This window comes from Solea solea, chromosome 13 (genome assembly GCF_958295425.1).
Source record: "Solea solea chromosome 13, fSolSol10.1, whole genome shotgun sequence".
NCBI classification, from domain to species: Eukaryota; Metazoa; Chordata; class Actinopteri; order Pleuronectiformes; family Soleidae; genus Solea; species Solea solea.
In genome coordinates this window covers 12,946,987-12,974,654 of record NC_081146.1, presented here as the reverse complement: position 1 = coordinate 12,974,654, position 27,668 = coordinate 12,946,987, and the positions used below count along the sequence as shown (strand labels likewise).

The 27,668-nt window shown below is 41.7% G+C and overlaps 1 protein-coding gene across 1 annotated transcript in view; it reads left to right on the top strand.

Annotated features, from left to right (window-relative positions):
* Positions 1 to 27,668, top strand: part of LOC131470770 (A disintegrin and metalloproteinase with thrombospondin motifs 16) — a 48,000-nt gene that overhangs the window by 5,002 nt on the left and 15,330 nt on the right. The window contains exons 4-16 of the mRNA XM_058646718.1: positions 8,518 to 8,965; positions 11,604 to 11,806; positions 13,990 to 14,073; positions 14,775 to 14,934; positions 16,472 to 16,577; positions 16,806 to 16,943; positions 19,459 to 19,612; positions 22,034 to 22,129; positions 25,024 to 25,172; positions 26,235 to 26,407; positions 26,709 to 26,839; positions 27,188 to 27,311; positions 27,410 to 27,654. Of these exons, the coding sequence (XP_058502701.1) occupies positions 8,518 to 8,965; positions 11,604 to 11,806; positions 13,990 to 14,073; positions 14,775 to 14,934; positions 16,472 to 16,577; positions 16,806 to 16,943; positions 19,459 to 19,612; positions 22,034 to 22,129; positions 25,024 to 25,172; positions 26,235 to 26,407; positions 26,709 to 26,839; positions 27,188 to 27,311; positions 27,410 to 27,654 (2,211 nt within the window). The remainder of the gene's footprint in view (positions 1 to 8,517; positions 8,966 to 11,603; positions 11,807 to 13,989; positions 14,074 to 14,774; positions 14,935 to 16,471; positions 16,578 to 16,805; positions 16,944 to 19,458; positions 19,613 to 22,033; positions 22,130 to 25,023; positions 25,173 to 26,234; positions 26,408 to 26,708; positions 26,840 to 27,187; positions 27,312 to 27,409; positions 27,655 to 27,668) is intronic.

The window sequence follows — 27,668 nt, the reverse complement described above, 5'->3', positions numbered from 1 at the left end:
GTGTTAGGTTTCGATCTCTTGACCATTTAATGCATCCAACTCGTCCAGGATAAAGGCCCTTGTCGTAATATGCAGGATGAGTGGACATATTCAAGTGTATTGTGTATAGAAAGTTGGCAGAGTTTTCAGTTCTTGCCCTGGTGGTCCCCCTGTGCTGCATGTCCCTAAAGGAAACTTTACTGTAAGAGTGACATTAAGTAAGTCTGAGTGGGGCAGCTCCACCCTGTGCCCCTGAGTGTTATACTTAGCCCTCTAAGAAGTCTGGGCTGCAGAACAAAGTCCTAATAAATACCCATTAATCCTCTCAGTCTCGACCTGGCATATTTCAGAACTCGACAATCACTGGAGTCAGAGAGACATCCTGTATGGTTGCTTTATGGTGTTTCAGTAATAATACAATGTTGAGGTTCCCGGGTTTAAAGGAAGTGGTTGTATGAGTCTTGCATGAAGGACCTTGTTATAGCACTGTCAGTGTAGTGCAGACGTTTCCATTTGAATCATTAAACACCATGAAAAACCATGAAAGTTAGACCACATTTCAATTCAATTTGCTTTTAATGAAAACGTTTAATTGCATTACATTCCATGTCTAGCATTGCCGGTTGGTTGTTTGTATTTTTTTGTTGTGGCGGACCACTGCTGTGTCTGAGAGTTACCCTCTAAAAACAACAGCAATGGCACATCTCCAGGGACACTTCTGTGTGTGTGTTCTTGTATGTGTATCCAAAACAACATATAAACCATAGAGAGTGAGGGCATTTTGGGAAAGTGAGGAGATTTTCTCTGGTCCTCACAACTTTAAAGGTTCTTTTCAGGGGGTTAAGATCTAGTTTTAGGGCTAGGCATATAGTCGTGATGGTTAAGGTTAGGGTAAGGGTCTAGGAAATGCATTATGTCTATGAGTGTCCTCAGTAAGAATGCTGCGTGAGAATGTTTGTGTGTGTGTGTTTAAGACCAGATCCCAATAAAAGATTCAGCCAGAAGGTCCAGGATTGTGGAGTCTGTAAATGTGGTTCTCACGAATGAGGCCGGTGAAAGATGGTCTGGGTCAGTGAATCTGACTTTTTCTGATGTGAATTGAACCGATGTGAACTGAAAAGTCATATCAGCAAATGCATACTCACGGGCATAATAATAAAAATGATAATGTGTCTAATCGAGGTCTACTTTTTCATCAGTCTAAATATTTATTATCATATTTACATCATGACCACATTCCAAGCCAGCTGCTCAATAAAAGATGAGTTTTAACATCCATTCCTACTTGGAATTAAAATAACGATTCATATAGATGAGGAATCACATGAGCTTCTTTTCAGACGTGCACTAAACTCCAGAGACTGTGCGGAGGATTGTACGTGTGAACGCAGATGTCCGCAGAAATCGCTGTGGAGATTCTGCTGCCAGCTCCTCAGTCTAATCTCCGGTTAATGTCCGAGTGAGCTCATGTGAGAATGCAGCAGGAGAAACTCCGGAGGATCCTCAGCGAGTAAATGGGGCGAGTGTCCTGCTTCTTGCATGCTCAAGCCAAGCACCACCTCCCTGCCTGGATCCTCCAGAGATCCTCCTGCTGTTGTGAGCACATCTCACCCAATCAACGTCCTGCTGTCCTTACCTAAAACACAACCCACAGAATGAAATGGCAATATGGTTAAAAAAGTAAACCAATTTCTACCTTTGGATGTAGAGCCATAGAGCTCCGCACATCACGTGACTCGCGTGATGACTCCGCCATGTTGGCAGGAAGAGCTGCCAACATGGAATGGATTATGGAATGGATTATGTACCTTTTTGTTTTGCAGAAAACTATAGTACCTTACTCTTCTAATGAGGACTGCATATATATGATTTAAAAAAAGAAAAGTTAGATAGAGCCTGCTGAACTGTTGCATTGCCACTCCAACTTTCAGAAAACTGTTGAACTTTAAAAACTGCTTTTGAAATTCTAATTTATCCATGTTTTACATAATGTTTTTACCTGTAAGTATAGGAGACTGAGTCCGGGTTACCATATCGCGTTCCTCATGTTCCTTACATGTTGAATGACAAAATAAATCCGTAATCCTTGATCCTTGAAGACTTCAATATGCCAGGAATGCAAAACAATCTAAAAATCGAAAGAAGATGCATTATATTGTGTCTTAACCTGTACATTAACTTGTAGGTGAGGTTCTGAAAATGTAAACAAGACTGCTGGCAGTAAAACCAATAGTTCCAATTAACAATTTACTTGCCATCTCCCGCTGTTCACTGCATGTGCGTAATATGCAACATGGCTTACTCAGTATAAAGAAAATATGTTGTTTAGGACCACAGTGTTTGTTGGCAATTAATCCCATCATTTCCGACAATGTTGACCAATCGTTGCAGCCCTAATATGAAGTGTGAGTATGTTTTATGTCTCTAGGGATATCTGGTAAAATCCTGTTTCGGCGTCCTGGCGCACGATTAGCTATCCATCATCTTCCTTTTTTATGAAAACAGCATAAAGACATGCTGCCAAAATGGCGTTGTTTTGGTTCTGAGTGTTCCATATGGTATGACTTCAGCTACCGGAGCTCCATATTTGAACTCATCAGGTCAAAAGCAAAACTAACCGAGCATTCAAAACACGCTTCTCTCTATCATCTGCTGTGTATGCACGTGCTTAACTGTATGATAAGCTCTGACAATATCTGGAGCTTTCTGTGGTCCAGATGTTAAATGCCTTTGACCAGTCAAACCCTGGTAACTCATACAAGACCTTGCACTTTGGTCAGGTTCCTGTTTGGCAGGCCTCAGACAAATATTGACCAGAAGAACCTAGATAGCACCTCACCTCCAACAGCAATGTCATCATCTGACAAATGTTGAGGGGTCTACAGTATTTCTCATTAGCTTTTACTGATGAGTGTGGGATAAAAGAAACAATGGTCATTGTTTCCTCCCTGGCATTTTGAGCTGCTGTAACCTGCGTTTTATGTTGTATATACTGCTGTATATACGTTGCCTTTTCAACTTCCTTCTCCCGGTTAGTCTTGCTTTGATGACAGTGGGGGGTTTAACCATAAAACAAATCATAGGTACGAGGATGAGAGGAGTAGTCCAGTCCCACTGTCTGCACTTTTCACCTGCCAAATGGTTTGAGACTGTGCTCAGTGAAGTGCACACATGTGCGGTGGCATATAACTCTGTGAGACTTTATGCTGCAGCATAATCTGCTTCAGACCGGCTTTACTGGGGGGGTGAGGGGAGTTGTGACATATCGATTTTTAGCCGTGCTAGAAACATGGCTCACACACGCAAATATGTCAACAACTATTGGTTTATTGGCACACAGTTTGGAAACGTGTAGTTTGTCTTTTAACTTTTAGTGACATTTTTAATTGTGGTCCCATTTTTGTGTGATAGAACTCGAGATATCTCCATTAGTCGCATTTGAACTTAAATGTTTTGTGCTCATCTCACAAAATTGTTCATAAAATAAGATTCAAGTAAAGTCCACTGCACTTCTGAAATGAAATCCAGTAGTTCGATTTAAATGTGCCTACTCGCTCTGCAGAGCACAACCTTACTTTGCTCTCTGTGGAGACTATAAAAAGTTTTGTTTATTTGATACAGATTACACATGGAGTAATCTAAACTGCTACTACAAACTGGAAAGACTCCCCTGCTTGCGGCATTGGAACATTTCACAGGGTTTGTTAATTTACATGCATAGCACTGAGGCTGTGTTAAAAGGTTTAGATTGGTGGAGGCAGAGCATCCAATAAAACAAATACTGGAATGGCTGTCTCATATCTAGGGTTTTCCCCCCCATTCATTTAAATGTGCCTCTATAAAAAAGTACATAGCCATCAGTCATGTAAACTAATAAATCATTAATGTGGGGGTATTTCTTGCTCAGTTTCACCTCTAAACATACAATATATCTATGGATGTCACATGCATCACTATTTGTCTATTTTTTTTATCTTATTTGACCCAGACGTTAATGCACACCTTTCTTTTGTACCAAAGGGAAATGTTAAATGTCCTCCCACAACAAATCACTTGGAGGTCATGTGTTTTCCTCTTGTAAAAGGACGGGTGTGTTTCTTGCCTCGAGGCTTGTAGTAGTAGTAGTAATAATAATAGAAGGCTGCAGACTTGTCCCACCTCTGGGATTTCCAAGACTATATGAAGGATGGTCTATTGATGTGATGCAGCTTTGAAAAGCGTGCAGTGTGGTCTTGGCAGGTTGCTGTAATCAATTATCAACAGGAGACACATCAAACCGTCGTAAAGGATCGCTCGTTTTATTGTTTGCGAACATCACTCATGTTTTCCTCACTTAAATGAAGTTAAATATTAAGTTTTGGGCTGTGATGTGATTAAGTCTCTTTATAGGTTCCAAATTGGTATACCTCCAGTTTATGTAATGTGTTGTGGATTACTGACTCGCAGACGACTATGGTTCAGCCTGAGGTGACATTTCTAATTGATTAAGAAATGGTGTCTAATGTTGAAGTGAATTTTTTCTTTTGTTCAAAGAAGCCAAATCAACACTGATCCAAAGCTTGTGTCCCTGCGTTCAGTTGGAAGAAATGTAGCCGCCATGGAAGCAGTGCAAAGATTTGTCCAAAGATTTGTTGTTACGTTGTTTTCATGCAAAAAAAATGATTGTTTGAAGTTGTCATGATATATTTAACTTGTACCGTTGTAGTATAGTATTACAGTACATGATTTAACGTGTCATGCTTATCATATGCTTGAGCTGAATTCAAAATGGACCAATGCCCGATAAACTTTTAGGCTTTTGGTTCCACCAGGAAGCTGATCAAAAGGAAAGCAAGAACGATATACTGCAAACAGTCAGGTGCACCTTGTAATGCACCTAATGTGTCTCCCCCTCAGTTCCGTTTTCCTACCATTATTTCCCATCCTGGCTCTACCCCCACCATCTTATTCTTGTTGCTGCTTGTCTGGATGTGTCTGACTCCAGAGAGTCCAGCTGTTTGCGCCCTCCCAAGTAGTGTTTCAGCATTTTATGACTGCTATTTGCACCTCGTAGAGCGCACTGTGTAATCTGATGACTTCGGCTATTTAGGACAGGCACTCGTGTGACCTAATCTCTGAACAAAGCAGCTCACACACGCACACACACACACACAGATACATGTTGTTTTGCGTGAGGCTGTGCAGACGTTACAGACTGAAGGCATCTGTGGGATTATCTGTGGGATTTGCTCGCAGCTATACGCGCAGGAAGACAAAGAGTATGCATGTTGCTTTGTTTAAGGCAGAAACATTTGGAATTCATTGAACGCACTTCACACTGCGTTCTCTGCACTATTTGTGGTCGAGTTTCTTTCTACAAATGAAACCTCATTTTAAACGCCGCATATAAACACACGCAAATATTACAAAATGAATATCTTATTTGTCTTATTCACAGGAGAAAAATATAAAGACGGATTGCGTCTGAAACATATAACAATCTCCAGAAATCCTTTACTTCGCTTAAGGACCCAATAAAAACTCTTTGAAGGATCCTTGGAGAACTCCCGACCCATATTATGGAACACATGTGTCACATGTCACCCAGCACATTTTGACACGCATTAAAATAGAACCAATATATCTTTTTTTGCACCAACGTGACGACAACAGAAAACCTCTGAACCGCAGCACCAGTGCTGAAAAGTCAGATCAGTCTATAGAAACCATACACAACATAGCATAAGTATGTGGTGCTGACAGAAGTGGCACAGGAGAGAGAACATTGTCACCGTTTCATGCGGTCAAGGCTATCATGATGCTTCAACGTCCTTCAAGTGAAGTAGTCAAAAACAGATTGGCTTAAGTCATACCATTCGTGCAACTGCCCCCTTTGCATGGTTCTACTTTGCTTCATTTGCTGCGTAGTTGCATCCAAAATGTATGTGCATTCGGCTCAGGAGAGTGCAGTACAGTGAGGGAATAAAGCTTAGAAAAGTGGTAAAAAAAAAGTACACAGCGAGGTGCATGTCTTCACACTTTTTTTAAGGTCTGAATGTCAGCCAGATTACTCAACTCCAGACTATTTTATAGAATATATCAGATCTTGACAGTTTCTGTAACAACTCCTAACTAAACAGGCCATTCAAAAGGCTACAGCTGTAAGACCTTTGGTTGTCTCCTCCCGTCAATGATATCCTCTTTTTAGCCCATTGAAAGGAGCTGACCAAAATTGACCCCTTATGACAAACTCAAAATGGAATAAATAAACACTAGGATCCGAGCTGCTTCACTGGGGACCGCGATCCTCCATTCACCTCCGAGCACCCACCCACATAGAATAAATACTTAGCATGTGAAGTTTGGATGGTTGACAGCAGCACATTTCAAGTCAGAGGCCCTCACCGTGACTTGGAACCAAATCATGTCAATCGCCTGTGATTATGCCGTGTTGGGGTGGATGCCACATACATGACAGGATCACGCTCCAGTTGTCACATGTGATTTCAACCCATGATACTGGCAGGGGTTCTTGGCAAGGACTACTGTATTTCTTGATAGTTGGCAGGCAGGCCAGAGTGGGAAGGTGGTAATGCATTAGCAAGGATATCTCTCTCTCTCTCTCTTTCTCTCTTTCTCCATTTCTTGATAATTGACCCTCCATCCTCCAAACTCATTTCCCCAAAGCAAACTGCTCTGTTGCAACAGGGTCAATCGTCCACAGTTGCAAGTAAGTGCCGAGTCGTCTGGAATCCTCAGGCGCTCTTTAGGGGATTTTAGCTTAAAGAACAGAATTGACAGTTGCTGATGTAGCAAAACATGCACACCGAGGACTTCGTGATAAACCTTACATTGTTTTTAAAGGGTCTGAAAGATTGTAATCATCTCAATAAGTACTGGGCCAAAAACTTTGTTTTTCCGCCTATAAATATGTGTCCAGATATATTCTTGTGTGTCTGTTTGAGGTTAGCTTTTGTCTGTCAAACACTAGTTACTGTACTGTGGGAAATGATCATTATCTGACACAGAGCCACCTGTAAACAGCAACTGCTCCACGCTGGCTTGTGGCAAAGGCATAAAATTTAAAAGAGGGATTCAGACACATGTTCTGTGACACAACTGCTGGGACTTCTTAACCCTTCAGAAGCCACGCGGATGTATGCACGGGTTTTGAATCTCCTGTGAAGGAAAATGATGCCAATTTAGCAGCTCGAGAATCGATAACGCACAAATGCAACGTCTGTAAATAGTTGTATTTCCTGTTTTGAGAAGGATTTTCTAAGGAGTTTTCTGATCTGTGGTGTATTTGCGGGGGGGGGGGCTTTTAGAGGCTGGGAATCATCAACATCAAAACCATCCCCAGCTAAGATCTGCCTCTGAAACTGCAACGAGAGCCATTCTTGCCTTTAATAGACACATCTGTAAACATACACTCAAAGACATTTACACTGAAGTTCCACAAGTGTAATCGCTTTTCAACAATCTCGAACTCTTTGTTGTCCCACATTTACACACACTAATTGTATTGTCTTTAGACTGTCATACACACATATACACACACACACACACACACACTCACCCCAGAACAGCCACAGCCACACTGCTGCCACTGTGTCAGTCTGCCGTGATGAAGGAACCTTGCTCTCCACTCACACTACACCAAACTGTAGTCAATTAAGCATATTTTAGAGAAACCACTGTTGCTGCCAAGCACAGTTTAAGTCCAAACACTACGCGCCAGTTGACTGTCAACACAGATGTGGTGCGTGTTTGGAGAGACTGAGAGAGACAAAGGAAGTGGCAGAAAGCAAGAGAAAATAATCTCCAAGTGTCTGAGTCGGCTGCGCTGAGAGAAGTTTATTGAAAATGGAATATGAAAGCTGAAATGTCTCTGTCTCTCCCAAAGAGACGCAGGCGGAGGTAGAGTGAGAGAATAAGGTCATCTGTAGAAATGTTTTGCCGGTTCTTTGGAGATTTATAACGGGCTTTCCCATAACTTATTCCCTAAAATTTAAACCATAAGGCACCGGTGCTTAAAGTGGCAGCAGTTTCAAATAGTAAGACATCTTCAGATGGTCTAATATTTTGTCAAGAAAAGGGTTTGTTACACATTGTGCTCAGATATCACTCAAGGAAGTGAGGAATACCTTAACCTTGAGTGTATAGTGTAGATGAGTGAGATGTTACTTCTTTTCATGCATTTTTGTTTGGAAATCTCTCTTCCTGACCTCTCCTTATTTAGATTGTGCTGAGATAACCTCTGACAGTGAACAGCCAAACAGATGTTGAACATGAAGAAACACGGCAAGTCATTGAACTGCGAGAGGTTTAGGAGGGTCAGGTACGCCGTGACCCCAGAGAGACATCTTGCCTAACTGCTGACAGAGAGAGAGACTGTGAAGCTAAATGAATAGATGGGAAAGGTCATAGTATTGTTTACTGGTGATATATGACTGCAGTCCTTTGGGGTACGTTCAGTGGATGAGGTGGTGCTGTTTGGGTGATTTTGAAATGTCCAACAATATCAGTCAAATATCGTCTTGTCTGTTTTGCCTCTAGTCAGGTTTGATCAGAACTCAGGATGCCGACTACTTCTTGAGACCTGTGTCCCTCAGCCTCGCCCAGAGAGAGAACTTTACCGCACCGTCCACTCACCAACCACACATCCTCTACAGGAGCGAGAGGGACCTGGACAAAGAGCCGAGAGGTCACCGGCGCCGCGTGCTCGGGAAACGATCCACAGATGCAGCTCCCCGCGAATCCCACGGACACTCTGTCACAGAGAGATCCTCAAGAGCGCCGTCTGATGCCACCCACAGCACACTCGATGGAGATCACCCACAAAGACACAGTCATGGCCATCACCGTGGCAACATTAACAACAATAGTCATGTTGACCCGGCGGAGAATCGTGGCAGTGACCATCACCTCAAAAGCCATCCCCATGAGAATGGCTACAGACACGGGGCGAAGCAGAGGCAGCACTTTTGCGGGAGAAGGAAGAAATGTATGTAAGGGCTTTCTTTTTTTTTTTTCATTCTGATCCACATGTAACATGCAGTATTTACATAATAGATTGCCACCATGACATGTCCACCTTTTATACATTCAAGATTTCTGCATTTGCTTCACATGCATACATTGTGAGGAATGAGGAGGAAATAGTATACGGACTAACCCTGCCAATTATGGCTGTGCTTTTAATCCGAAGAGAAAGTCCATAAAGTATGAACTGCAGTCCAAGTAAATGTACATATGAGGCACCAAATATAGGCAAAGTATACCAAATATAAAAAAAGGAAAAGCAATCCTCAAATTACTCACAGTTAACTTCCTAACAATCGCATTGTTGACCACCTGTGTGGAAAAGTCATCAAACAAACTAAACAATTAGAATTATAGTAATGACTGAATCTATATTCCCCCACTCCCACTTGTTTTTACCCACTAAATCAAACCTTTTTTTGCGTTTTTCATCATCCCCTTCAATGAATGGTTTATATTTCATTCTTAAACAAGGATGTTCTCACTGGAAAACACTTCTCACATTGTATTACATTAAGGTACCGTCATGATAAAAACGTCAGGATAAACTTACTGTAAATTAGTCAGAAGTTAGGACACTGTTGCACAATCACCACACCACTTACTGTCACGGGGAAAATGAAAAGACTGACATATTGTATAATAAAAACTATATTTGTTGACATTTTGGCTTTGTGCTGTTGGCAGTCAGCCTTGCAGGGTTGTGGTTGGCGTAATGGGAGCACAGAGACGTACACACACACACACACACACACAGTACGTTCCCAAGTTCATGAGCGCTAGTGTTGCCATGTCGTGGCAACACATGCACAACACAACTGTCTTTTACAGTGCAATGCCACACAACTAGTAACGCTGTTCAAAGCAGATGGATGAATTTCTTTTTGTACTCAGTTAAAAGTTAAAATACCGCTAACATTTTGCAACACAAGGAGGGTTTTCATTTGTATTTCACGCGATGACGTGTTTTCTCAACCTTGTTTTCATTAGTCGCTTAACCTGGGGAAAGGTTATGGGAAACGTTCGATAGTAGACACATGTTTGCGCTAAAGAAATTACCACCCTATCAGTTAACATTGCTGGTGTCACTGGGGTCATATTGGACTGGTACCACCAACATCGCCCTGCAGAACTCCAGCTGTCGTCCTTATGAAAACACCGTAGTGTTTACATTCCAATGGAGTGACATCACTGAGCACCTGTGCTGTGTTTTGGTCACACAGGGCACTTTGGTTGCTCACCTGCTTTCCACCTATGAAAGCAACTTTCCAAACCTTTGTAGTTTATCGCAGCCAGGTTGGTATCAAGTTTTGATTCCCCAGCTTTAAAACATCAATATGGAGATTTGAGGCGATAACCTCAAAAGCCTTCTTTGTTTGATGCAATGAAATGCACTATTGACCTTTTCTATATGGTGTAAAAAACAGGAGTACACTGGGCATTTGATATAAGATACAAGAATAAGTTATTTATCAAGTGCTGTTAAACCACTGTAAATGTTGTGCATTTTATTGTTATTTGCATTATTCTGCAAAGTTAGATTAAAAAAGTGTAGGTATTCTTTCAGTTTGCTGGGTGAAGCTAATTAGGAACTAACATACTGTTACTGGGGGGAACTCCACTGGTTGCAGAAAGAACTCAGTTTGAATGGAAGTCAATGGGAGTATGAGTATAATTCTCACTTGATTTATAATGTCATGAGGAGTAAATGATCTTAATCACTCTTTTCTCTTCTTCTTCATGGTTTCAATTTTGTAAGTTATGTTCCCATTTAGAGGAAAATAGAGCACGTAAATCACGGCACATTTGAGTGTGTTTCACAACTGGTGTCTTTCAATGGGAGCATGGTTGCAGGTGCTGTTTAATTTCAACTTGTGGAACCTCAACATGGAGCTGGTGAAATGGCAAATCTTGAAAATGGCACTTCAGATTCTTACTTCAAAACCAGTTGCCACTTGATTTATGCTTATCGTCATGCAGTTAATCAGGAAATGGCCTTTATACATTCTTGTTTATCCGTTTTTATGCATGCAGAATGTGAGATTGGTCAGATCTCTCTTTGACGACACGACTGATTGTAAAGTTTCTGATTTACATTATGCAGTTTTTTTTATACGGTACACACCAAGAAAATCTGACTTCCTGCAGGTGCTGCAAATGCATCGCATAATGTTTCACACTTAACCCAGTGGTAGCATAACACTGAGACTGCCAAGTCAACAAGAGTACGAGAGCTCGGTTTGCTGTTTATCCATGACATCATGGAAGTAAGAATACAATTAATCATCTAGAATCACTGTCAGCTACTGGCCAAAATCACTGGTTAAAACTCTTAAACAAAGGTGATCCAGTGGCTACAGGTTTATTTCAATTCTTCTGCAACGCACAGCATATTTAGCTGTTGGACAGCAGGACTGCTGGTAATAATTGTTATTATATGGACTATTGTTTTGTCTTTCATCAATCATTTACAACCTACAATCCAAAATCACACTGACTCTGCTGCCTCAAAGCAAAGCTTGTTCTCAACTGTTACCACATCATATTGCTTCCAAGCAGTTAACTTTAATTAATTCCAACTTCCCCATCTGTTTTTCCAGACATGCCCAAACCTCCAGAAGAGGATGTTTTTATCCTTCCAGATGAGTACAAGTTTATTCCCAGGAACAAAAGGGCAGTGCTGATGAAGAACGAGGCCAATCAGAAGCTCAACGTGGAGACACTGGTGGTGGTGGACAGAAAGATGATGGATAACCACGGCCATGAGAACATAACCACTTATGTTCTTACTGTGCTTAATATGGTGAGAGAAACGTGTGCCAGACATAATGAGGTTAACCAAATACCTGCAAAACCATATTCCCATCTGCCATTTATTGCTAATTATCTAATGGTTGCATGTTTGAATGCTTAAGAAAAATCCTTTTCAATTGTTTTCCAATTTTCATTGCTATTGTTGTGAGCTTGTTAGCAGTTTCTCTTGGGATGCTTATCTGGATTACATTACTTAACCTTTAATAGAGGAACAAGAATAGCATTTCCCTGATTAAATTAAGGTGCATTTTGCACAGTTGTTCTTGTATGTAAGGGCAAACCTAAGCAATAATTGATTTCTTCCATATATATATAAATACACATGCACGTTTGACATAGATGAGATTTTAGGACAACCATGTCCTCCATTTTCCTGTATAAGCACTCATCTGAAAATGTGAAACTGATACGTGGATGAGATCACCACTGCAGGGCTCAGAGTCACCCCTGTCCCTCGAAGCCGATCTGCAAGCAAATTCCGTCACGCTCGTTGTGCTACTTAGTGACTGACTGACAAATCCAAAGATAATCCATCTATTTTGAAAACATAGGTCCCTTTAGTTTAGAAACTAAGACCAACCTGCCTTAGAGGAGTCACCTAAACGCACTGTGTTATAGAGTTTCACAAAAAAAAACACCCAACACCCTCCCAGCTCCCATGGGTCTCATAAAACATTATTTAGTATTTGTTTGAAATTAAATCAGATATACCGTTGCAGCATTTGCAGAGATTTATGTGTCCTTTGCAGCAGAGTAAAAAGACACATTTTAAATGCACACACTGTAAATGTAACTCCGAACACCTAAATCTCGGTGGATACTGGATTGATTGTTTTGTTTAATAAGTGCCGTGAAAACAATGATTCAACCGTGCTGTTGCAGTGTGCGAGTCTGAAACTCCATTAAGCACCAGTGTTCTGGGGATATCTTAGTTTAATTAAGTGGTTCTGATTGCCTCTTTGACCTCGGAATTTAGCTTGAATTCCGTAACAAACCACAGCCGCGTGCCCGTCTCATAAGTCAGAGCACGACACCGGGAACACCAGGAACATAAGGATCGAATGAGCGCGTTGCGGAATGGAAAGAAAAAAAACTCCGCGAGTGGTATCTGAGTTATTCACAAGGTGCAGGAGAGAGACAGTGAACCACGGGGAAAACCTCAGAAGTCCACTTTCAAAGCCCAAACTCTTCTGACTGATATCTGTGCACATACAAGCTGCTGAATTGGAAACAGCAGCTGTGGCTATTGTACATAAGAAGTATCATTACAAAGGCTTTTGTGTGTTTAATCTGCAAAAATGTCAAGGTGTGCTGACTCTTGGTCACTAAACTTAGTTCAAATACTGTACTACACTATATTTTAGGTCTACATAAAAAGAAAAGACCACAGATATATCATGTTCAGCACAGTGTAGCAAAGGTGCCTCATTTCAACCGTCTCTTTCTGTCCTCAGTTTTCTCCAACACACCTGATTTAAATAGTCAGCTCGTCGTCAAGCTCTGCAAAAACCTGATAACGACCCATTCATGTGAATCAGGCGTGTTGGAGCAGGGCAACATGTAAAACATGGAGAGCAGAGGTCCCCGAGGACCAGGATTGGGAAACACTGGCTTAAAACCATTAAAACTGCGAAATGATTTTAGTCGTGTGGGACATTTGTTTATTCTTTCTCAAATGTGGAGAAGAACTGAACCTACACAATCAACGTTTGACATCACAGTATTCAGGTCACATTCACATTATGAGCCACGTCATTAAAGCCAGATATCTAATTTAATGCATTTTCAAACTTCAGGCACTTTTTAAGGGCGGGTCTATCTATGTTTAAGACTGTAATCACTGCGTATCAGATGGCACACCAACACTCTCTGCTATCCTCATTATCATTAACGTTTCAACGAGCTGTCAAAATCTTTTTTGCTCACTCAGTCAAGCATGTTGGGAATAAACTGCTGAGACGGTAGAGTTGGATGATGCCCCCGATTGTCTTACAGCCAACATTTACAAGCCATTAAGTCACAATCACTTTACAGAGCTGTTTGAGTGTAAACAGAAAAAAAAAGAAAAAGTCATTGTGACAGGACTGTGACAAATGGACCGCAAACAATGAAATTGCTGTCTAAGTGGTAGCGTTACCCTTAATAAATAACACATGTCCGTGTTTCTTCTAGGTCTCCAGTCTCTTCAAAGACGGTACGATAGGAGGGAACATCAACATTGTGATAGTGGGGCTTGTGCTTCTGGATGAAGAGCAGGTGAATGTCCCACGCCAATGCCCATCTTAAGTATCAGGTGACATCGTTATACTTCCAAACACCCAGCAGTGGCTGATGGCACTTTTGATGCATTATTGTCTTCAGCTGAAGTTTAATTTCTCACAATAGCAAGATTTCCAGACATACACTAACTTACCTTAAGCAACCTAGGGCGGGACGTGCTTGTGGATAGCAGGTGATGGAAAAAAGAAAGCAAGAGAGAGAGAGAGAGAGAGAGAGAGAGAGAGAGAGAGAGAGAGAGAGAGAGAGGGTGATGAAGAAACAAGCCGGGTACTGTCAAATGTCAAGCAGCTCCGGGACAGCAGATTGTGGTTCCTATCCACCTGCAATGTTAATAGAGCTCATATGAGGCGATGTCTGTGGAAGAATGCCAAATATTTCCAAGACTTTTTTCTTCATATAGCCACTGTGTCCCCACTCAGGACTGGTAATAAACCAGGTGATGATGTAATAATAAAAATATCAATAAATGACATTATTAGAGAGTGCAGATAGTAGGCAACTGGGCTTGCTGGAAGGCATTTATAAAAAAAACCCATGACTGATATTTATGTATGTGGAGGAACATAGTGTGATTTCATTTGACTGATATTTCTCTCATTGAAATCCACACTTTGTGTGCTTGCAGCTCCTTTTCCTAAAGACAACATTGTCTCTCTTTCATTTGACTTTGCTCACAGGATGGCTTGGTGATCAACCACCATGCAGACCACACTCTGAACAGCTTCTGCCACTGGCAGTCTACTCTGGGAGCCAGAGAAGGACGCCGCCACGACCATGCCATCCTCCTGACAGGACTCGACATCTGCTCCTGGAAGAATGAACCCTGTGACACCCTTGGTACGTCTTTATTGCCCTGTCCATCACTGCAGTAATGCAATGCTGAAAAGAAAGGGAAAGTTGATTGAAATGAGTTGCAGCTTTTGCAACGGTCCCAATGTTGCAATAAAGAGAAGCGTGACTTTAGCGTGTTTTTCATGAACTGTTTTGACAAAGACGCATGTACACCAGCTGTCCTCCTTCTTTGTTTGTCTGTTGCTCTGGATGAAAACATGGTTATTCTCTTCTGTGGTCTGTCGCTCTTTGGGAAGGCGACCCGGCCCCGTCCCCTGTCATACAGGATCACACCAGTCAGGCCAGATGTTAAAAAGGTCTGCAGCTTTCAGATCTTGCTTACCCACAGGATCACATATGTACGCAGTGACACTCATTTAGTATATTCTTTTACAGCAGACCAAAAAGGAATCATCAGGTTCGAACAGTAAACAGGAGATCAGGAGGGTGGTTTGACTGATTTATCTGGAATTCAACCTCTTGAACTTCAACAAACAACACGTCATTGACAAGACGTAGATGTGTAGAAAACACAGATTAGGTATGCAAATTGTGTTTTCACTGACATCCCATAGCTGTGTTCATCTGCTTTAAACACACACACGGTCTAACAAACTAACGACAGCTTGTTTGTGATAATGACTGCGTCAACACATTGTTGTCTTCCACACTGTGAGAAACAAACTTCAATTTTCTCTCTCCCTCTCTCTCTCACACCATCTTCAAACACCAGACTTCAAAGTTGGACTAATTGGTGTGTTTGTGTATGTGTATGTGTGTGCGTGTGTGTGTGCGTGTGTGCAGTCAAAAACGGACTTTATTTACTCAATCCCGTGTATTTTTCCTCCGTATTTCTAAAGCAGTATATAATATGAATGATCTACCCTCGTTCTGACACGTTCTCACAGTTAATCTGCCCGCTTATGTTTAGTCTAATTTAGTTATGTACATGAGAACATGCCTTTAGGGGTTTTACACACTAAAGCAAATGACTGAAAGCTGCAAAATAACAAAACACAACGTTAAATGCTCCCTTAGACACTGAGACAAAAACAATAAGGGAGGCCCTCAAGAATGATCTGTTTTGATTCATGCTGTGTGCGAGTGTGTATGGGAGGAGAGACAGAAAGAGAGGGAAAAGTGTTCAGGGAGCTGAATCGGAAAAGGGGATTTAATAGAGATAGAAGGATGTAAGAAAGTAGTAAAGACGGAGAAAGAATGTTTTAAGGTGAAGTGAACGATGCACAGGGGACCTGGAACTGGTCCCACAAGGTCCCCCATACAGAGTGAATTAATCCAAGTTATTGCCTGCTTGATATTTCTTCTTCGTGCTGTCCAGTGTTTGTTCTGAAGGAGGTATCTGGTTCCTATCTGAAATAATGCTCTTGTTTGTCTTTTTAGCGTTTGTTAAGCACACTGTCAACCTGGTTTACTATCAACAGTAATCCAGGAAATCAACAAATCAGGTTTTGTTGGCCCTGCCTGTTGGAATACTTGAGTGATGAAGGACAATATGTAAAACGTATTCACCAATATTGTGCAGGTTTTGCTCCGATTAGTGGGATGTGCAGCAAATACCGGAGCTGTACCATTAATGAAGACACGGGCCTGGGCCTTGCGTTCACCATTGCCCACGAATCCGGACACAAGTATGAGCCTCTTGTCTTTTTCTCTCATACAACATTTAAGCATGATCATGTTTTTTATCTGTATCTGTACATTTTGCAGCCTGATCATACTCTTTTACGTCATTAAGTAATAAAGTGTGCCTTATGATTGTTCTCTATTTGGTACAGGCTTTTACAATGTTTGATCAAATAATCTTGCAAGTTAACGCTTTTAAAACTTTTTTTTTTTTTTTTTTTTAAATAACCCAGTTTTGGAATGGTCCACGATGGCGAGGGTAACGTTTGCAAGAAGTCAGAGGGCAACATCATGTCTCCCACCTTGGCCGGCCACAATGGTGTCTTCTCCTGGTCCGCGTGCAGCCGTCAATACCTCAGCCGCTTCCTCAAGTAAGCAGCCTTCCACCATTACTGCCGTGAACAAGCACTCACTCTTAGGACTGACATTTAAAAGGGTAACACTGTTTGAAGAGGATCAGAAAACACAGATCCACACCACATCCATATGGTATATTGATGAGTGTTCATACAACAAAAACATTTGGCCCTGAATCAGTTTATAAAGACAGAGCTCCCCATAGCCAAAAACAGATTTAAAATGCATTCTGTGTATATTATTCAACATCTGTTAGTAATAGATGAAATCGACATCAGGTACAGGTCAACAGCAGGTACGTCGGTTTCAAAGGATCATAGTGAAGTAATATGAATAAATGCACTAATGTTTTTGATATTACTGACTGAGAGCAAACGGGCTTTCGTTGCATGTACTTGGGCAAGAGGCTGCAATGCTCTAGCAAACATGGAGAACATGTGTTGCCACTTTTCTTCAATGCGTTTTGTGTAATGTACTGTACATGTATGAAAGCATGTGAGGGAGAATGCTGTGCATATGTTTCCGTGCAGCCCGCTCACCCAAGCAAAAAAGATCATTACGGACATAGCGTCCCTGTGTCCATGTGTGCATGTGCGTGTGTGCGTCTGTGCATGTGTGTGTGTGTGTGTGTGTGCACTTGAAACCAGATAGCCCAGAGCCAGTGCCCTCCATTAAATTTACCAGTGTGTTAACTGAACTGTCAGGGTCTCAGAGTGGTGGAGACAGACAGTGTATTTCCTCGCTGAGTTATTAGAGCTAGAGTGACCTCACTCTTGTTAGGCCTGTCAGCCTTATATTAAACTCCCATCACCCCCCGAGGCTACATAGAGGGAATCTCTGCACTGAACCAACGAAAGGTTGTCTTTCTGTATAATCACTAAATTATTGAAAAAAAAAAAAATATGCTTAAATGGCATTTTTTTTTGCTGATTGCTTCTCATCGAGATCACCCGGCGTCCTAAATATCAGCAGCATCATCTGCTATGAAGAGAAGCGTTGTGTCAGCCGGCACAGCTTCTGCATCACACTTCAAATGAGCGTCTCCTCAGTCAGCTATGACAAAGAGGCCAAGTGTGTATGTATAGTGAGGCGCTTCTTTGTTATGTCAGGGGAAAGGCAGTGGAAGCAAAATCTCCTTAGAAGCCACTTAGAATTTGTTTTTGTGAGCACTGGCGAAGGTCACTGGAAAATCAGTGATACATGGCAGTGATAAGATGCTCTTGTGCTCGCTCTCCTTTCCCAGAGTCGAGCATGTTCCGTGGGACACGCATGTCTTGAATGAGGCAAACTGGCTGTTGGCGGCTCCACCAGTTTACTCACAGAGTGGGAATGATACATTTTGAATTATTTGTGAGATGTGAGAGTCTGTCTCTGACCACTGTTCCCCTTTCCAATCCTTTTGACTGACATGTATCAACAAGACTTTTTGAGACTTCTTATCTTCCCACATATCAGTATTTTCCTTTTTACATTGGATGTATCAGCAAACCACATGGGAGAGAAAATGTATTTTGGTTTGTTTTTGTCGGGAAGAACTGAGTCAGCAGATCTGCAGGGAGTCTTGGAAAAAAAATGAGTCCTTTATTTTTATCTCCAGTTGATGATAATCTAATCATGTGTTCAGTGCTTACAACAAAGATTTGGGGATTTCCTTTGTGCTGTTGGACTCTTACAGTGCCATCAATACCTGAATACAAACAAAAACCCCTGACTTTATCCTGAGATTCTGCAAAGCAGCCACACTGTATTTCACATGCAACTGACACACATGCCTTCCCGGTGAGCCTGCTGATGTTGTGCGTGCTGCAAATGAGATGATGTGTTTTTCAAAAAGCCTTTTTTTGTGTGAATAATGTCGGTGTATCAGAACATTGCACTTGCAGAACAGCCATTGTTCTCCGTAGACACATATGGCCAATAAAGCAATGGAAGATCATACCACACACACACACATTACAGTATACTCTGCTAAAGCAATCAAGACCACTCTCTGGCACATTCAGCCATTCCAACATAGTTTGCCATTTCGTGCTGCGGCATATTTTGTATTATATTTCCCCTGCATGCTGCGTTTAAGCTGTAAAACATCTTTGTACGGCAGTCAACGATATCAGTTAACATTGGAAACCCCCACTGGTGTTAGGATATGAGCAATATGGGCAAGGATTATTTTTTTCTGTTGGTCATAATTGAGTGCCTGATGCATTGAAAGGATTACTTTCCAGATTTGAGTTTTGCAACTTGTTATGTCGCCATGGCAACATTTAAGGGTATTTACCAAAGTGGGAAACAATTGAATATCACAGACTGGCTCGCTCTGTTGTGGGATATCTGTGTGCCCAGCAGGGAACATTACATAGCAGCTACATCATGGTAATGAAGTGTGGCACTGAATTACATCAGTTTAATCATTGCACGTGTGTTGTATATCACTGAAATTGTTTTAATATTAAAGATTAATGTTCCCCCTATGTATTTTTTTTTCTCTTTCCTTTCCTGATTTACCTGCACTCCTCTCCATGCCACCAGTTCTGCCCAGGCTGTGTGCCTATCAGATGAACCAAGAGCAGTCAAGGAGTATCCGTATCCCGAGAAGCTGCCTGGCGAGCTGTACGATGCAGACACGCAGTGCAAATGGCAGTTTGGGGAGAAGGCCAAACTCTGCACCCTTGATTTCAAGAAGGTAAAAAAAATTGATTTTGGCTCAATTATGCCACCCCATTGCAAATTGAGAAATGTGTTAAACATCCCGTGCTAGGACTGTCTTTTCTCTTCGGAGGCTGCCCTAATTAGTGGTAAAGAAAATCTGATGCCAAGGAAAAACAGAGAAATAAATTAAGAAAGGGGATTATGAGAATGAGGAGAAGGGGGAAGAACGAAGGATGCATGTTTGAACTCTCACATAAACACACAAAACAAACTGTGAGACTTACAATACTGCTATATATACACTGGAACGCTGCCAATGGGAATCTTTTCTTGTAGCTCTCCCATTGTCTGATTACTGCTAATAGATGCTCTATGTAGGGATTTTGGATAACTTCACTGTTTTATTGCATTTTATGGTGTTACATCTAGATGAGAAATCTTTGTGTTCAATGGTAGCCAACTTTAAACTCTCCACAGCCAAAAAACAAAGTGGAGACAAATTTACCTTTAGACTATATTGTATATTGTCAAGACATCAAGTTACTGGTTACTGGCCACAGGATCATTTGTGTTTGATGGCACGATCCACAAACGCTCACCTGAGGCTAATGGTAGAGTTAACAATGTTCAAAGTGAACTTAACATCCTTCACTGGGGGTAAAGACTCATGACCACAAGAACAAGATCTTTAGCCTGGGGTCTCCTTTACAGATAGGGTGAGAAGCTCAGCCATTCAGGAGAGACTCTCAGCAAAGTCGCTGCTCCTTTGCGGTGGTTAGTGGAACCTGGTAAGGATGCCACCAGCGCATCTCCCTGGGGAGGTGTTCCTGGCACGTCAAACTGGGAGGAGACCTCGGGGCAGAACAAGGACTAAGTGGAGAGATTACATCTCCTCACTGGCCAGGGAGCGCCTGGGGATCTGCCAGTCAGAACTGGTATGATGTGGCCTGGCAAAGGGAAGTCTGGGGCCTACCCCGTGACCTGATCTCGGATAAGCGGTTGACAATGGATGGATGGATGGAGGGTGTCTTGGTCTCCTGGGGTGTGCAGCATACAGCATCAGTAATTTTGTCCACCATGTCTGCTACAACCTCAGGATGTTGGGAGAATCCGTTGCACACGCCTTGCACAAATTTCAAATTTGCATCATGCAATTTGTGTCGCCCTGCACAAGTGATATGACATTTGCTTCTATTTGCATTGACTTTAATATGGAATCTGAATTTGCGTTGTATTTGCTGTGAATTCCCCATAAGGCCAAAGTTACCGGTGTTAGGAAGTGATTGACGCGTGATTGACACATATCCACCTTTTTCTGCTCATCGAAACAATGAAACATCCATGAATTATAACTTTAAGCCGTTAGATATCTGAGAGTATCTCCCTCATGCTTTGTATGTACAGGACCCAAAATTCCCCCATGCAGCCCTCATGCTCGTTGCCCTTCCAGACACTTGTTACTTGTTAAAAAACAGTCAAGCATCAGCCTCTGCAGTGTAATTCACCATGTAATGAAATCATATTTCATGTAGCTTTTTGGCAGGCATTGTCAAGATAAGGTACCACTGGAGTTTGTAGCCGGATAGAGCTTAGTTACCCTTAGAAAAGGCATAGCACTATATCTTCCATCTTTTCTCCATCACTTCTTCCTGTCTTTCTTGGTCTACTTCTTTCATCATCCATGCTCTTACTGCCATAATTACTGCTAGTAAAGGCCTGAGCAAGCAAAAGAGTTGGACAAATACTAAAGGCCTTGGAATGAATTCCATGGCAACGGGTTGCTTGTTGTCAGTGTCTGCGCTGAGTTGTCAAAATCTGTTATAGTCATTCAGATACTGGTAGAAATGATGTTGAAATATAGTAGACCATGTTTCTTATGCAGTACCAGCAGGTAAACCATGTGGTGTTCCCAAGTGAGTCGATTAAACTGCTGCTGAGGTTTGATACGGCACAGGATTATCTCTTTCTTTTAATGTCATATTCAGATGTGTGTTGCGATAAACTGTTCATAAATAAATAAATATTTATAAAATATCAAATACATACAGTATATCTAAAAAAGAATGATTGCAACTATTGTCGTTGAATTTATTGTTTTATTATTCTGCAATGGATGTGCATTAATTATTATCAATGACTGATAATTATTTGACAGTTGGACAAGGATTTAATATACTTACCTCTTCTAAATGTTGTTATCAGGCTACTTAATCATAACTTTTTTTGGAGATGTCTACACAATGATGCATTGCCACAGTATATTAGTCAAACAATCTCTCGTCCCCCAAGTTTCTGTCAGCGTATTTCTATAGCCCTCTAGAGGCAAAATAACAAATGTTGCCATCATTTATTGCTCACTGCAAAGTGACCGTTCCTCTTCTGAAATGTGGAGAAATAAAGTAAATAAACAGTGACGTTGAAACTTACCCTTTGACATTCTCTCATGTTGTTTCAGGATATCTGTAAGGCCCTGTGGTGTCACCGCGTTGGGAGGAAGTGCGAGACCAAATTCATGCCAGCTGCTGAGGGCTCTGCTTGTGGACCTGATATGGTGACTTGACACAGTTTTGATTGTTTGTTTGTTTGTTTGTTTTTCGATTGGGACGTTGCAGATGTCCTGGTTTAGATTGGGCTATCCACAAGAGCTGCACAACACCATAAGTATTCCGTGATGTATTGTTTGTTGATCTGGAGTAAAGAGGCGAGGGTACAGTAACACACCCGCAGTCGTTGTCTCCTCAAAGAGTGGAATCTCATGGCTTGAGAACCATTTTTTCCACTTTAACTAGATTTTTAATCCAATTTGCTAATCCAATCTGCCAAATGAAGTGGGACCATGCATGTTTACTTATTTATCCAGGATGTAATTCATGGTTTTTTTTCTTCATTGATTAGGTTTAGAGATACCCTTTATTCATAACATCCCCAAGAACATTTCTTCCATTTTAGCCAAGGGAGCAACGATTAATGTTGTTGTTGTACGCCTTTGAGAAAATCTTTCCCTGTGTTGTCAAATGAGGACAGCATGTGTATGTGTGTTGTTTTTTTTTTTTTTACTGTTGCCAATGCATTGCTCCATGGTGGTGTCTAAACAAATAAATCTACAAATCAAAGGCACCAAACATTGCTTTGTAGTTTTGGTAAGACAATTCCCACGAGCAACGTAGCACAAACATTGAACATGACAGTTCCCATTATTATTATTATTATTATTATTATTACTATTATAATTATTATTATTATTTTGTAGAAGTAGTAGTAGTATTGGATGGTTTCTGGCTTATCTGGTCTCCATACCAATGAATTAGACATTTCACATCAAATCCCCATGCATCCACAGATGCATTAGTGCTTGTGAAACACTAGGATAATGAGATATGAATAAATTGGTTGAAGGTGACCTGTACTATAAATCCGTATAAGTGGTTGTCAGGACTATATAAATGCAATCTAATTAGCATCCATTTTAAAATAAAAAGCAGGTAATGAATATTATCTATAGCTACATTTAATGTGGTACACCCTTTAAAAGAGAAGATGATTTACTTTGGTTGAAATATTGACACTTAGTAGTGTTTTATAGGGTTGAAAGGCTAAATTGATCAAGATAATATTATAAAAGTAATATCCATTGAGTGTTTTAGTGCAATTAAATGCTAATACATCCATTCCACGCACTTTAATCTTTTATACCTTGTTTTACACACCAATGTCTCACAGACTAAGTGAAAAGTTTGACTTTACTTTGTTTTACATTCGAGTTCATTTATGTGCAGCATCAATAAAAGCTCTCCTCTCAATAGAGGTACCACAGTCTTCCTCCATTATTTGACCTTAGGGAGCAGCTGCATTTGGTTTGTTGCTGACATAGCAAAAATATGCTATTGGGGTTGGGGCCAAAAAGCAATCTGTGCTCTTTATTTATTCTTTGTTATTTTTTCTTCCTCCTTTCAAGATGATTCTCCCCCAAGGCTTGCTCTCTCTCTCTCTCTCTCTCTCTTACCCTCTCTCCCCTGACAGCCCACATCGGCATTTGCTTCTCAATATATTGAACCTGATGTTTAATCCTGCCCTCTCTCTCCACGGGACAATTAACTGAACACAAACAATGACAGGCCCACTTAGGAATCTGTGGCACTCAGCCACAAGGGGAAAACTGAGGGAAAATCAGCTGTTCTTGCTCGTAGTCAGGGACCACAAGCGTAGTTGGAGGTGCATGTGTTTGTATGTCTGCAGGCCTTTGTGCAGGCATGAACACATACAGTGAGATCAAGAAGAGCTGAACATGCTCCCACTATCATTGTGTGTGTGTGTGTGCATATTGGAACTGAGTTATCTTGACACGTACAAATCCAGTGCCAGGAAACAGCTTGTGACATAATGTTGCTTTAAGAGAGTTCAGATTTTGCAAAGTGTTCTCACGTTACATTGAGGGATTTTGAGTGAGCTGCTGCTTATTTGGAGAGAGATATGTGTTTCCTTTAGCATAATTCCACGCAGTGCCCTGCAAAAAAATCTTTGCGCACATACCTTTCCTTGTACTGTAGTTAGATTCCACTTCTGCCTTGCCTGGTTACCTCATCGATCACATGAGGAAGTGTTCACGGCTGGAAAGCCGTTTCATTCAGGGTGGCCCCCTGCATAATCCCCAAGCCAACAGATGAAGTTAGAAGCAACCAGTAATTGCCCCTGTCAAATTGAGACAACATGGGGAAAAAATGTAAATTCTTAAAAAGAATATGCAAAATCTGCCTGACCCAATACATTTTTAAAATGTAGGTAGAAACCAGATATAAATACTAATAAACTAAGTCACACAAACAGCCAGTTACTCCACCCTTTTAACTGATTTGCCCTGGAAAGTAGTTGAATTATCTCAGTTCCTTGGCGGATATTTAATGTCTCCTCTCAGAACTAATCATTTTTCGGCAGTGAAGAAGCATTGCTGTGGTGCATCGTTGGCAAAAGTAGTTAAAAAGTAACCCTTTTCATGTTTTTGTAGTTAAAGATTTTTTTTTTTTCTTGGACTGCTTTTAAAAAGTAGAAAAATTGGATTATGGGGAGGCATTAGGCCGCATGAAATGCTGATATGACAGTGCAAAAACAATAGTCATCGTGGTATTTTCAGAGGAAAAAAAAAACCTTGACACTGTTTTTTCCACTTTCACTTTTCAGTTGTGTTTGGCTTCGCTCTGTTAATTCTAGCTGATGACAGCTGAAGGTGGAGTCAGTCCAAAAAGCAGCACAACTGGAGCTGCACTTAGGAACTGCACTGAGATATAACGATCGCTGTACCCTGACCTTTCTCAAAGCAGCTAAACCTGAAATCTGCATCTAACAGTCTTCTGCTGTGATTCAACAGTCGTCATGAAGACAATTAAGCAGCCGCAAGAATGTCTGCATTCTGCTATCCCTCCCTGAACTCCTCTCTCTGTCTTTATCCAGTGGTGTCGTAGGGGCCAGTGTGTGAAGCAGGGCGATGAGGGCCCGAGGCCTCAGCATGGCCAGTGGTCGGCGTGGTCTTCCTGGTCTGCCTGTTCACGGAGTTGCGAGAGCGGTGTCACCTATCGAGAGAGGCAATGCAACAACCCCAGGTACAGAAATACTCAAGAGCAGCTCCTGATAAATGTGCTGCGGCACAGCATGCTATTGTCACTGCAAATCTCATTAGATATTTTTGGAAACACTTGCACGTTGCATAAGCAGTAGAGAGCTGGAGCCAGGAGGCAATGAGCTTTACAAATGGAAACAGTTAGCCAGCTGGTATTAGCACACCTGCAACCAATCTACACATATTGATTGGCGTGTGTGAAAGTGTAAAAACAGCAAAACGGACGACTTCAAATGGCCATGGCTCCATATAGTGGTACTTTCTCTCTTGTAAAGTGTGCTATAATAGATGTGGCTCTTAACATGCTCACATATGTGAACATGCCACACTGTGTACACACACACACACAACTGCACACAAAGACGATGAATGGACAGACACTTTTGAGAGGTGACACATACTGTTTGCGATTGCTTGACTCAAGGCCAAAAGTATATCAAGACACATGATTAAAATAGTGACGATCCATCACATGGGTCTGTCGCCTCATCACTTATCAGCTCACTCTGTCCCTTACTCACCCCACATTATTTGCACTACCAGTCAGTCAGGGGGGCCCTATCCCCTCCTCTTTATCATGTCACGCCAAGATCCTGACAAGTGTTGGTCTAAATTAAACAGAGAGCAATAAAGAGAAAGACCAAGAGATGGGGGAGGAAGAATGGTGAGTGTGTGTGTGTGGGGGGGGGGGGGGGGGGGGGGGAGGAGGAGAGGAAGACAAAGACAGGCAAGGGAAGCAGGAGGGGTAGAAAAAAAGGGGTAGAAGAGTTGACAGAGAGGGGATTAAAAAACGTGAGATGAAATGTAGAGATGTAGAGAGGGGGGGGGGGATCTGAGAGCAAGAGAGAGATTTGCTACGATGTAATTGGTGGGTTTGTAGGGGGTGTAATTGCCCTGTGGAAGGCATTTTAAGTAACATAGCCTGGGGTTCTTCACCTGAGATTAGAGAAGCCACTCACACACAAGCCACATAGAGAGAAATCCACATAGGAATCACATGACGAACAACAAAGGTAAATGTCTCATTGCTTGTTCTTCTCTTTAGACCTGCATATGGAGGCAAGTTTTGCGAGGGCTCCTCCAGGTCGTACAAACTTTGCAACACTGATGACTGTCCCCCGGGGGCCACCGACTACAGAGCACAGCAGTGTGCCGAATTCAACGGCAAACAGTTCAGAGGATGGTTCTACACCTGGAGACCATACACTCGAGTGGATGGTGAGACACTTGCTCCATTGATTATTCAAAGCCCTCAGAGAGCTCAGACCTCCACCACGGCAGCTCAGTCGAATCACTTCTTTCTTGAGCCATACATCCCTCTTTCTGGGTAACACTGCTCACAGACAAACAAGGGTGAAGACATTATCTTAATGGTGGAGATAATTACGCAGAGAAGGTGCGAATGACATCAGAGATTTTTGAAGTCGGGGAGGTTCTTTTTTTTCTATCGAGCTATGTCATGGTACTTAACGATTTGCTTGTTGCTTCTGGCCTCTGTGAATATTTTCTTTCCTTGCAGATCAAGATGTTTGTAAGCTGTACTGCTTTGCTGAAGGTTATGATTTCTTCTTTGCTTTGGCCAGTAAAGTTAAGGATGGGACACTCTGCTCCCAGGACAGCAATAACGTCTGCATCGACGGGCTGTGTGAGGTAATACTTAAAAAACAGAGGAAGAGAGCGTTACAAAGCTTGTGGAGTTTGCACTGGATGTTCTTGAAGATGATATCATGTGTAGCATCTTTGAAGCCGAGCTATAAATCTTGAGAATCGGTTAAGCAGTAGAGAACATCAGTAGACACCCTTGTTGTGCTGTTTCTCGCTATTACTTCAAACCCAATGAAAATCAAAAACGTCTGAGCTGTCAGTAAGGGGATGACTGATGGTTAGATCTGAGCTGTTGTAATTTATTACTCTATACGATGTAAAGTTGCATTTAATGTTTGTTCTGGACATTTTTTTTCGGGAAAAAAAGTAATGATGTCTTTGTTCCACATGCAGAGAGTTGGATGCGACCATGTGTTGGCCTCCTCCGCTGTGCCTGATGCTTGTGGGGTGTGTAAAGGAGACAACTCCACCTGCAAGATCTACAAAGGACAGTACACCAAGCAACATTATACTAACCGTGAGCCATAGAGATTACATTGTTCCGTTTTCCTGGTTTCCATGATGTTTAACATGTTTCAAAAGCTACATCATGTTATTGTTTGTTGTCTTCCTCAGAGTACTATGGAGTGGTCACCATCCCGGCAGGTGCTCAGAGTATCCGCGTGGTTGAGCTGAATACCTCCAGCTCATACCTGGCTGTCAGGGACACACAGAGACGGTACTTCCTGAACGGACACTGGACAGTGGACTGGCCAGGGCGACACTCCATTGCTGGTGCCATTTTTGAATATAAGAGACCCTATAACAGACCAGAGAGCCTCTTCTCAACTGGCCCCACCAATGAGACACTAGTCATAGAAGTAAGTGACATAGT